General features: G+C 34.6%; 1 protein-coding gene across 12 annotated transcripts in view; it reads left to right on the plus strand.

The window, feature by feature from the left end:
• The window catches only part of POLK (DNA polymerase kappa), a 34532-nt gene extending 22158 nt beyond the window's left edge, over positions 1-12374 (plus strand). For all 12 annotated transcript variants that reach the window (XM_065047336.1, XM_065047337.1, XM_065047338.1 and 9 more), the window contains 8 exons: positions 1376-1500; positions 1683-1849; positions 4038-4070; positions 5961-6057; positions 7236-7407; positions 8264-9220; positions 10326-10377; positions 10520-12374. In XM_065047336.1, the coding sequence (XP_064903408.1) occupies positions 1376-1500; positions 1683-1849; positions 4038-4070; positions 5961-6057; positions 7236-7407; positions 8264-9220; positions 10326-10377; positions 10520-10604 (1688 nt within the window). In that variant the 3' untranslated portion in view covers positions 10605-12374. The remainder of the gene's footprint in view (positions 1-1375; positions 1501-1682; positions 1850-4037; positions 4071-5960; positions 6058-7235; positions 7408-8263; positions 9221-10325; positions 10378-10519) is intronic.

Here is a 12374-nt window from a genome sequence, read left to right on the forward strand (position 1 = left end):
AGTGTCTTCTACTCTAATCTCAGAGGGCATTAAGAAATCAGTGTTGCCACAGCGTTCTTGTGGTGCAAAGATATATGGTCTCTTTGCACGTCCTCACAGACTGTGACTTTCGAGTGTTTCAAGAGATATTATGGCTATCAAAGCCACTCCTGGTTGGTTTGGTTTGTTTGTTTAATCATATAAACTATTATTCTTTAAATATTCTTTAAATAAACTTTATTCTTTAAATATAACTAGTGTGGAAGAATGACCAGTGCGCTCAGGATCTAATCGTAGCACTGGTGGTTGTTTTAGTGCTTCATGTAAACTGTTTTCATAAGCCAGTTGTCATAGTGAAATCTGTCACTGATTGCTAAATCGCTGTTTGAATAGCAGATCCATATTATTAAGTATTTCTTACGTTCTTTTCTTAAGACAATGTAAAAATTCATTTAAAAGTTAGCTCTCAGAGAAGTATGTGTTGAAGTTAGTAAACTGTTCACTAGTTGTTTGGTATTTATCATTCAAGTTTTATGTCTTTTGACTTCAAGCAACCTACCTGTAAATCTCAGCTGTTTTGATAATGATCTGGATTAGGTAACTGAAAAAGTTGTATGTCCCTAGCCACTTAGTCTGGGTGACATTTGAACTGCCTTGTGAACCAGGTCAGTGAGGCCTCGGGCAATGGTGAGCTTTATGAAGCAGATGTGGAAGGCCAGGGAAGTGTTGAATGTAAGCAGAGGTAAAGGGACAGCTAGCAGGAAGAAGCAGGATGATACCCGCCTTCAATGTATGTTATCTTACGACTGGTAGCAAAATAATAATTATGTTCTGCTGAAAGTTTGTCTTCCTAAGGATGAGTTATTGTTTAGAAAACCGACATCACATAGCTTTCATATCAAGCATTTTAAGACCAAAACTGAAAAAGTTAAACTTTGTCAGAATTAGTCTTTTTGCTGAAATACAAGGAAGAAATATCTACTCATTACGAGTTCTTTATAACTCTTGTAAGCATTTCCTTTTGTCTTACTGTAACCACTGTCATAAAATGTTTCATTCATGTAACTGATGTTATTTTTAAACACTTGTTATTTAACCCCTCATGACTGGTTAGTGCATGTTATGTTACTTTGACTGTCTTAAAATAGTAGGAACACTTCATCTCGTGCATCCATTATATTTAATCTACCTCTTGTGTTTATGTTCTCACACGCCTATTACAAAATGTTTTTGCAGAATTGTGACAAATCTGGTTATCAGTTATTGTAATTCTTGTGCTTATATTTAGTCTTCGCCAAATCTGTAGACTGCTCTTGTGCTTTTAATATTGAACAGTTGAAATTAAACATTGCCTTGTATTTTTAAAAAATATGGTTTGTGTTTGTTTGTTTTTAAGGAATAGCACCGAATACAATGTTAGCAAAAATGTGCAGTGATTGTAATAAACCTAATGGGCAATACAAAATTCCTCCTGAGAGACAAGCTGTGCTAGACTTCCTGAAAGATTTGCCCATTCGAAAGGTAAGAGATACTATGACATTTAGCGTGCAGTCATGTATGTTCCATATGTTCTAAACCCAAGATTTCTACTGAAGAAATATACTTTTCTAGGTAATCTGCCCAGTTCCGTTTGATTTAAATTGTTCTTGGTATTGGATTACAAATGGAAAGTTTCTAACATAATGATACTTACCATTTTTCAGGTGCCAGGTATAGGAAAAGTAACAGAGAAGATGTTAAAAGCCCTAGGAATCGTTACTTGCTCAGAACTTTACCAGCAGAGGGCACTGCTTTCTCTTCTTTTTTCAGAAGCATCTTGGCGTAATTTCTTGGATATTTCCCTTGGTTTGGGTTCAACACATTTGGAAAAGTATGTTTTGGGTTTTTTTTCTCCTGCATTTACATTTCTATAAGTTTTTCCTTGTATATGTCACATACTGTATACTTCAATACATATTTTATTGACAAACATTATGAAAATTTGTCTTTAATATATTTTAAAATATCTCTGATACCTGTCATTGTTACATTTATGGTTGAGATACACACTACAGCTAAACAGTAAAGAACAAAAGTTTGTACAGCCATGTCTAATACATGAAATCCAAAATGTCTGTCAGAGAAGTTGTGCATAAGCGTGTATCAAGAAATCAAGTCAATGTAATTTAGGATAACCTCATAATTACTAGAACAGCTAATGAGAAATGAGTTTTCCTAAGCAAAGGTGTTCAGTCTTGTTTTTCTATAAAAACAATAAATTAATATATTTATTGGTTTTTATTGTTTTCTGGTTGTAATGGACATTGCATTGATTTCTGATCTTCTCTACCGGTAAATTGTTATATTTCTAAGGAATATAAGTGAAATTTCTGTATCTCCTATTAAATTTATGTACATATTTGTAATGATCAACTTGTGAATTTGCTGAAATAGAACTAAAGATTTTTATATCCTTTTTCGTATCTGTTCCTTTAAGGTTTCTACTACTTTAATGCCTTTTTAGCCTTCTGTTTGGGAGAGAAGAAATCAATCCTGCTAGTGAATACATCTTTTCGATTATATGTCTCATTTTTAAGCCTCTCCTGAGTACAAACATGGAGAACTTATTCTTAAAAATAAAAACCATGGCATTTTACTGGTTTTGTAACCAAGAGACTTAATTTAAGATTGAATCATTTCTTTTAAATATCCCTTCCTTAAAAATCTTTTTATCTTTTGTGTGTTGCTGAAATTCTATTTTAAAATTGCTTGACAGTTATTTGGTTTCATTAGGAGTTCCAAAGTGTCTTAGGTACTTCTGAAAGACCTACTCTGACAGTAACAGATCTTCAGTTTTTTCCATTTGACTACAACATAATATATAGTTAGCAGTTTGTAGACCAGTAATGTGCTAGCACAAATGTTTGTGTGTTTTGGTTTTGTGTTTGTTTTTTTTTTTTTTTACATTTTCAGAAGTATGTTGGACTGAAACAGAATATGCAGTAAGACTGACTTTGTGGTGACTTGATAAAAGATAAAATGTGGTTTTCCAACTGTTTCTGTTAAGATAGTGCAACCTTAAATGATCCTTTAATAATTCATGCACTCTCTCCCTTTATTCACCCTGTTTAGATGTTGTACAGTCTGGGTAACCTCCCAGTACATTTGAAAAAAAAAAAAAAGAGCATTTCAAAAGCCAAGATTATTTTTGTGTAGGGGAACACATTTTTAATGATCTTGTCAAATAAATTTATTCTTGGTTTTGTTTTTATTAGCACCAACTTGATTTCAGCGATTTTACTGTGGAGAAAGTAAGCCCGTAATGTATTATCACCGGAGTCCTCAGTAAATAGTTCATCTTATCGTCATTATCTTTGACGACCTTCTTTTAGGGAAATCTGAGAATACTAGATTTGTTATTTCCAATACTTAAAAACAGAAGAAGGACCTGAAAAGAAAATTGTTTGCACAGCTCCTTATATGCAGAAGAGTTGTTAAATGATGCTCAATTAAAACCAGAAATAAAAAAAAAAAAGTCAACCAACCAAACAAAGCCTTAATACATCACCCTTAACATGGGCAGTAATTTAGACAGAAAGCAAACTAATTCCTCAGATAAACAAATATTCAGATGAACATAGTATTTTCAGGATTTTAATGGCACTGCTTCACAGTTACAGCTAGGTCAGGCAGCATAGGTTTTGTAGTTAGTTTCATTTTTAATTAAGATTCCTTCTTATGTCAGAGGGGAGTTTTGTTGAAGGTTTGGTTTCTGTTTTTTTTCATTTGGGGATTTTTTGTTTATTTGTTGTTCATTGTTTTTTTCCCAAACTTCATTTTTCTTGACATCTCCAGCTGATCTATCTTTACATATCTACAGTAGTTTAAATAAAAATAAATCTCAATTTTGCACTCAAACTTGATGTACAAGATTTGTAGGAAAAGTTGACACCCAGATTTTATAGAAGAGACTGCTGTTTGCTATTGAAGCATGATTGGTTGACTCAGAGTTTATTGAAAAGATAATAGTTCTAGGTAAAGTGAGTATAATAAATTGTTCTTTTTTTTTTTTTTTAAAGGGATGGAGAAAGAAAAAGTATGAGCACTGAAAGGTATGCATCTTTAATATTGAAAAAAATGCATTAATCACTAAACCTACATAATGTCAAGTAGCACTGTTGTGTATCTATATGTGTTAGAAAACAAACAAAAAACCCACACAAAAACAACAACAGAAAAAAAAAACCCAACACATTTACAACCAGCTTACTAAATCAGAATCAAGCTTTCATTAGTTTTTTTTTCTGGGCTTTGGAATACTGTGGAGGTACTTCTCTCACTTTGAGTGTTCTCTTTTCTCCTAATCTAATTCTCCTAATGCATTTAATGCATCAAAGCGGTCTTTAAGCCATAATATAGAATGGAAATATATAAAGGCTAGAATTTTTTTATAAGTTATAGTTTAATGTCAATATCAGTCTAGTAGCCTGCAGTCACATGCACAGCAAGTATGGCATAAGGTAGACTTGCAAAGCAGACAGTAACTTTGCATGGTTAACTAAAATTGGTTACATGTCCTAAATTTTAAGGCTTTATCAGTGTAAAGTTCCTTAAGAAGGTGGTGGATGTAATTTTCAAAAGTTCATTTTTAAAAAGAAAATATTTCAAGGAGAATGTATAGAGCACCATAATAATTATCCCTACCGTCATGTATCGTGTCTTCTTACAAAAGATTCTTATTCCTGTTGAGACTTAGTAGTTGTGGACAGCTTAAATAAGCCCTGTAAGATTTGGTGCCACTAGAGCTGAGAAATTTATGACAATAGTCTTGTGCAGGTTTGCAGACAGACAGATAATCTGAGTAGTCTATTGTAACTTTCTGCTTTTCTGCCTTCTCTTTTTCCCTAAGGGAATCTGTTTCAGACCAGAGACGTCAATGGGCTGATGAGATCATGAAACTAGTTTATATGGGGGGAGGAGATGGGCCTGAAATATCATTCTCTCTGTCATGCCCCTTCCAAACTTACGACTTTCACAGCTTCCCCATTACTGCAGCATTGCAATGCTGTAAATCACTGCAGCCTTGCCAGGATAACGTGAGTTACTCCTTGGATAATGGCATGGGACCCACAGTAAAATACTCATCCTGTTTGGCAGCATGCAAATGGTCTTAGGGGAATGTGAATCATAATAGAGGATGACTTTTCAATACAATCAGGTAAACCTGATATAACTGAGAGATGTGAAATCCAGGGTAACTATATAAACTTTGCACTTGTACATTCAAAGCCTGGCACGAAACAATGGATCTCTGAGACCTTTCCAAAAACACCTGATGGCTGTAAATTTTGCTTCCCAGTTTTCCTGAAACCCATGTTAATGGAAAGTTGTCTTTCATGTTACTACTAAAAAGCAAATGCAGAAAAACAACAACAAAAAAACCCTGTAATTCCCCTGTCTAGCAAAGGCAGTTAGCAGTGGTTTTGGCAGAAGGATAGTTCTGCCTCCTCCAAGGCTAGACGTAATTATCCTAGCTGGGATCTTTTTCTCAGCATCTGAATTATTTATTTCTGATCCTAGGCACTGATGTTGACTTTCTAATCCTTCCTTTCTTCTGATGTTACACAGCACTGTACAGAGGAGATTAAATACAAATGGCTGGTTCTGTGAATTCAGTTGTTATTAGTATCCTCTCTTGCATATATTATAGCATTAAATATATAGCACCTCAACTCTCATACATTTTCAAATAGTGCATGAAAAATTGAACACCAAATTATTTCAGTATTTGAAAGCCTTTCAAATACATTTTGAAACAAATAAATGTGCACAAATGTTTCTTTATAGTATTTGTATGAATATTTGTTTTTCCTTGAAGTAATCATTCAAACCTACATAACCTTTTTTGATGTAGATTTGTTTAACTGTACTAAAAATACTTTTAGATGACAGCCACTGAACAAATTTTAGGACTCACGCTGAAAAAAATATCTTTATCTTAGAACATTCAGTGAAATGAACACAGCAGAAGACCAGTACAGCTTGTGTCGAGAACTCTGCAGAGACCTTGCTCAGGAGCTACAGAAAGAGGGGCTTAAGGTATTTATATTATTCCCTGTTTACTTGCAAAAAGACAACACTTTGCACTCAAACTTATTAAATGTAGCATTAATGTGAGTGCTTTCAGCAGGATCATACCATGTGATCTTCAGAAATGTCCATTCTTTAATTTTCAGATGTTTAGAATGATTTAGGCAGCATTTTGTTCAGATGACTAATAATATGTGGAATATGTGGAAAAAATTAGAGTAGTTAAGTTATTTAGCATATAAGCATTGTATGCTAAAAGCAATGTTTATAAGCAAATAATAGAGCTGATTGTCCATGAGATATGCTTTGGTCAATCACATAATACTAATGTGTTTAAAACACCACGTTTCTCTCTCATATTCATACAGGATTCAGTCAATAGCCAGTAGTCTAATTTATGAAGTTTACATGTTGCTGACAAGTTGTTCACACCATTCAAGGGTATTAATGGTGGCAACATTCCCTGTATTCCTTCTCCCCAAATTTTTTTTAATTATCTAGAAAGAATAGTTCATATTTTCTATAGAGGTCTTTATGGTAAAGTGAGGAATAACATTCAAGATGCAAAAGACTTGTTATTAGTCTTCTTCAGCCATAAAAGATTGTTTCAGAAGATTACGTATTGAAAGGGGAATCATCAGCTCAGAAGGACAAAGGAATAAGCTTACAAAGGCACCCTAACAAAAGGAGTGCCATTTATTTACATTTCAGTGGACACACCAAATCACACTAATGGTTTGGAAGGTGTTCCTAGGGGAATATCTCTGCCAGACACAGATGCTATGTGTGACTTTGAAAGCACATGCAGAAGGAAGGGTGTTTTCATTGAATCCTTCTTTGGATATCATGCATCCTTAGGAGTTTTCCCAGCAAAGTTAAGATATCTGTCTCTGAAAGCGTCTAAGTGAGGTAATTTTTTGTTGTTGTTTTGTTTTATTTTTTTTGTGGACAGGGTAGAAGTTGTGACTGTAGCCAGAGCATGAAATCTATTTAACATACACTGGTGGCACATGGTCTGCTGGGAATCATAGTGAGATGACCCAGTTCAGAGAATTCGACTTTGGCATCAGTTTAGGAGCAAGTGCTGAATCTTGCAGGCCCTTGTATAGATTATGCATAATAATTGTTTTTGTGCTGTATATGCTTAACGTTTTTTTTTCTTTTTCTTTTTTTCCCTCACCTCCCAGGGTAAAACTGTTACCTTGAAGCTAAAGAATGTGAACTTTGAAGTGAAAACAAGAGCTTCGACTGTACTTTCTTCTGTTTCTACTGAGGAGGAAATATTTGCTGTTGCTAAAGACTTGTTAGGAACAGAAATTGATAGTGTTGCTCCTCATCCTTTACGAATAAGACTTATGGGTAAAATATTTCAAACATGTTCTTCCTGTTCAGAATTAGGTCTTGCAGTGTATGAATGTAATAGACTATACTCTAAAGTAGAATTGGTATAAATGTCTTTATCTTTTCTCCATTACCTTGGTAGTTTTTGCAAAGTGAAACAAATCTAGAGTGCTGAATACTTAGGAAGGTTTTACTAATTGAGGTTGTACTTTTCCTAACACCTGTTGGCCTTGGAACAACATGCACATTGACATGAGAGTAGAATCTTAACACATAGCAGTGCTTAATTCTGCTGCCGTGAAAGAGCTTTTAAATCTGCCTTGCACCACAGCAACAGGTAGTTTCTGTCCATAACATCTTGTAGAAACAAATGCTTTAAAAAAAAAGTGCTTATGGATCTGAAGATGCTGTGTTCTGCAAGAAATTTGAAAATTAGAGTTAAAAATAAATTCTAAGACCCATGTGTTTCAGATGCTTACACATTCTGCTTGAACCTTTCAGTAATATATAAAGATTACTTGTCTGTGGTATTAGAATGGGTTGAAGAAAAAAATATTTTGTTGGGGAAACTTAATGCAAAACTCTCATTCAGACTGAATTCTAGGTAATTATTTTAAGTTTATGGCCTCATGTTGTGGTGTAATCAGTTAAAACTTCATGGGTGTTGAAATGAATAGTATGGTTGGCAAGTATTTGGGTCTGAAAAAATTATATAGAACTTGTGATCCATTGTTAGCATTTGCAGGTAGTACAGCTTCCATTTACAGATAAAATGCTGTTGTGTTGAGTGGGTGTATACCTCAAAAGGTGTTAATTAAGAGTTATTATCAAGTTTTCATAAAATTGGTATTATAAATTTGTTTTTCATCATTAGGTGTACGAGTATCAGGATTTCTAAGTGAAGAAGAGAAGAAGTACCAACAAAAAAGCATTACAAGTTTCCTAAAATCAGGAAGAGAAGTTGGTTTTCTTAGTCTTCAGCCAGGGATGTCCAACCAAGAATGTTTCACAAAAAATTCAGAAGCATCTCCCAGAGGGAGTTTTTTTGATAAAAAGCGAGCTGCAAGACAACTAAACAGGGAGAATTTTTCTCCAAATGAAACTGTAGGTAAACAACCTTTTCATGATAGGAAATCATCAGCAAAATTTGTGGAAGAAACAAAGAAAGTCACAGACTTGCAGAGTTCTAATGTATGTAAGATCTTCACCTGCCCTGTTTGCTTTGAGGAGCAAAGCAGCAATAATTTGGAAGAGCTTAATAGGCATATTGATGAGTGCCTCAATGGAACTTTTATTAAAGATACTGTGGAAATGTCCAAGAATAACAATTCAGGAGAAAGTACACTTAACTTTCTACCACAAGTTAAAAATGAAAATGTTGATGAGTGTCAAAAAAATAAAAAAGATCAATTAGCAGGATCAGACCAGTCTGCAAGTACATCTGACAAATCTACTAGCAATAGCACAGATAAATTCACCCAGGTAATATCTGATAAACCTAATAGAGAAAGACAGCCTAGCAATCTCAGTGATATGGCTAGAAATGTGTGTATGAAACAGTGTCTCTTCCCCATGAGGATTTCACAAGGCAGTGAAGACCATTTTGGAAAAACTGAACATACAGAAGAAACTAGTTCATCTTGTTTCTTTGAAGCCAAAGAAGAGAGTGTTCTTGTTTGTCCAGTTTGTAATTCAGAACAGAAAACCACCAGTCTTGTGTCATTTAACAGACATGTGGATGTCTGCTTAAATAAAGGTCTTATCCAGGAACTGACAGAAAAAAAAGATTTTCCCACTAAGACCTATAATATGGAAAACTCAGACAGAGTTGGTGAGTATGCACGTTAGGATATATTTGATTCCTCAAATGATCTGCTTGTACACTTAAATAATTTGGTAATGGTATATTTGGAACTTCTCAGGGCTTTGAGGTTTTTGCAACAAATTCATTTGAATAAGGCCTGTGTAAGAGCAAATATTTTTATTTTAAAAACGTCAAATCAGTTTTCATGATGAACTAGTTTTATGAATGTGATGGTAGTTATACAGTGCATTCTCATTTACCATGATGGTGACATAGGAATTACAGCTCATTTCTGTAAATTGCCTGTTTGCTAACCCCAGCCATGTTCAGAAAGGTGTTAGTAAGGCTTCTGATATTGAAGTGAAAATGAATGAAAACGTCTTCAGGCTGGATTGTTTCACAGATTCAGTGGAGGCAAAAACAGAGAGATGGTGAACTAAAGCATAAAGGCAAGAACTTGCAAGAGTGTTTTACATCTAATAAATATAACATAACTGTACCTGTAACATGCCAAGTGGTTTCTCTTTTTGATGAAGAGTCAGTCTTTGGTCAGCTTACAACACATGGGCATGTAGTTAAGTATTTGTTTAAAGTACCTTTTCCCTGATGTAGCTTCGAAGCTTTATAAGAGGAATGAAAACGTTAGTGTGTTAGAATTATGAAAACACAACTAAGACTTACAATATGTATCTTTTACACAGAAAATTTTATAGGCAGTGTTGTTATTGCGTGTGAAAACAAGCTTTGTTTTAAATTAAAAACTTGCTGTTGGCAAAGATTCTTTTTTTCCTCCCTGCAAGATAAAAAAAATAATTAAAAATATGTTTTTCAACAGCCACCTTGAAAATCAACTACTATTGCTGAGAACTAAAAGAAGGTTCAGATTAATCCCTTACAATTCAGTAAACTAAAGTCTTTTCAGTTGTCTCTTTTAAAAGCGTTATTATAAACTACAGTACTCAAACTGCAGACAATAAGATGTTGTCTGCTCCTTGAAACAGATTGCATTCACTTATGTTCAAAAAACACAGCTTTAGCTAAAACTGTCCTTTCAAATGTGCTGCCATATATGTAATTTCTGAAGCTTGCTTTCTTTATTGAAGTAATTTTGTTGTTTACAATTACTTTTCAGGAGGTTTAAGCAGAGGACAGCAATGCACAAATCCATCACAAGGAACAAAAAGGTAGGGGTTTTCTGGAAACTTGATGACACAACTCATTTTAAAATGATAAACTTCAGAAAAATATTCAGTATTGTAAAAGTTGTGTAGATATGCATTGTATATTTTAACCTCTTACTGGTTTTTATTCTCTCTTCAACTTTAGGTCTGGACTAACAACTTCACAGTCAGTATCAAAAAAGGCGAAGTCGAGCAATTCCAAGCATACAATAGAAAAGTTTTTTAAATGACTGTGTGGCAACATATTCTATATGAAGTATTTCATAGTATTTTATGACTGCAAATTCCTTTAGTGTTATTGGTGGACTGGATGCAGGAGCCTGTCACTTTGGAGCCATTGTATGAATGTGTAGAAAGGACGTGATGTTTGAGATAGAAGAGGTAAAACTGAGTTTGGGGCATGTGATGGGTTTTGGGGCGCTTTTTTTTTATTTTCCCAGTTGTTTCCAAGAATCAAAATTCTCTAGCACTTCAACTTTGTTTGTATTGAACATGTGGGGATCTTTGTTAGAGTCACGAGCAGCCTCATGAATTCTCTCTGCTGTTGAACAAAGAGAACGGGGATTAGAGCTGCCATTGAAACAGCCTGTAGGGCAAAAAAGCAGGTATCATTAGCCGGGGTGCCATGCTGTGCTTACTGAAGGCCCTCTTCCCACATCTGACCTGCCTTCTCCATGTTGGTTGTATTGGCTGTTTTAGCCATAGTAGCTCAGGCTGACACTGCCTTGGACAATTAAACACCAAATTTAATTGTGGTACTAGGTGTGTGATAACAAAGAAGAGCTGAGTTGCTTCATTTCAGCTTATGAACATCTGCCTTCTCAGTGGACACAAACACTGACTGGTCTTGCAGTTTCAAAGGAAAAGATCAAGAATTTGAAGCACAGTCAAGCTTTCATTGTTGTCGTGGCAAGTGACTTCAGTACAAGTTGATGGACCAGCCCTGAAGGACTCATTGTGATGAGAAGCAGGATGACTTCATTGATTTTAAAAAATGTTAATAAGCCTGTTGATGAAAGAGGGATTTCTCCAGGTTAGTCACACAAATGCTGTTTGATCATTGGGCTTTCCAAAGAGACTGAGAACTTCAGTTTTCTTCACAATTATGAAATAGTTACACATCAGTAGCACTAAATTTACTCTAAATAAAAGGTCTCATGGTGCAATAATAATATGAATGATGTGCAAATATGGAAGATGCTGAACTTTTTTATTGCTTATTTGTCTTTTTCTTTGAAATTATTTTGTATTTCTGAATAAACAATCTTATGAGTGCATATGTGGAAGGAGGAAGTCGTTAAAGTGCAAATATTTAAAATAATGTGTTCAGATTTTTTTCTGTTCACACCAAATGGCTTATATGTGGATGTTTTATTATAATTAAATATTTATCAGGATAATAATTTATGATAACAGTGTATTTCTTAAAAGTTACACGAACAACATCAAACCCTGTATGAATTACAAACTGCTTTTTCATTGCAAAATCTGTAAAAGAAGCAGCTACTACAGAAACGTGTTTTGTTGTTTAATTGTATTGGAAGTATCTGGGGGTTTCCTTGATTTTAAATAAATGAATATGTACCTGGTACATTTTAGATGCCCAGGCTAAGTCCAGAATGTGGGGGTTTTGTTTCCAAATTTGCTGGAATGACTTCACCATCTCTACTTGCTCACCTGTTTGATTGCCAGGTGCCACTGTACCCACAGGTCTGTCATTTGGACTCATGTCAGTGCTCCCTTATCTGCTTTGGACCAGGTCAGCTGGCCTGATTCAGACTATGTAAGCTGAATCAGTTGACTTTTTCTAAACCAGATCAGTAAGCATTCAGCATGAGCTCTTCCATTGACAGAGGTGGGAACTAGAAACTTTTGGTAGGAAAGACATAAAAGCAACTCAGGGAACAATGATTTAAGCTAATGCTGCTGTTTAGACAGTGAACATCTGTCCCTTTATAAGTTTGTATCTGTCTGATTCAATAAAAAAGTGTAGACTCTAA

The sequence above is a fragment of the Columba livia genome, chromosome Z (assembly GCF_036013475.1).
Source record: "Columba livia isolate bColLiv1 breed racing homer chromosome Z, bColLiv1.pat.W.v2, whole genome shotgun sequence".
Taxonomy (NCBI): Eukaryota; Metazoa; Chordata; class Aves; order Columbiformes; family Columbidae; genus Columba; species Columba livia.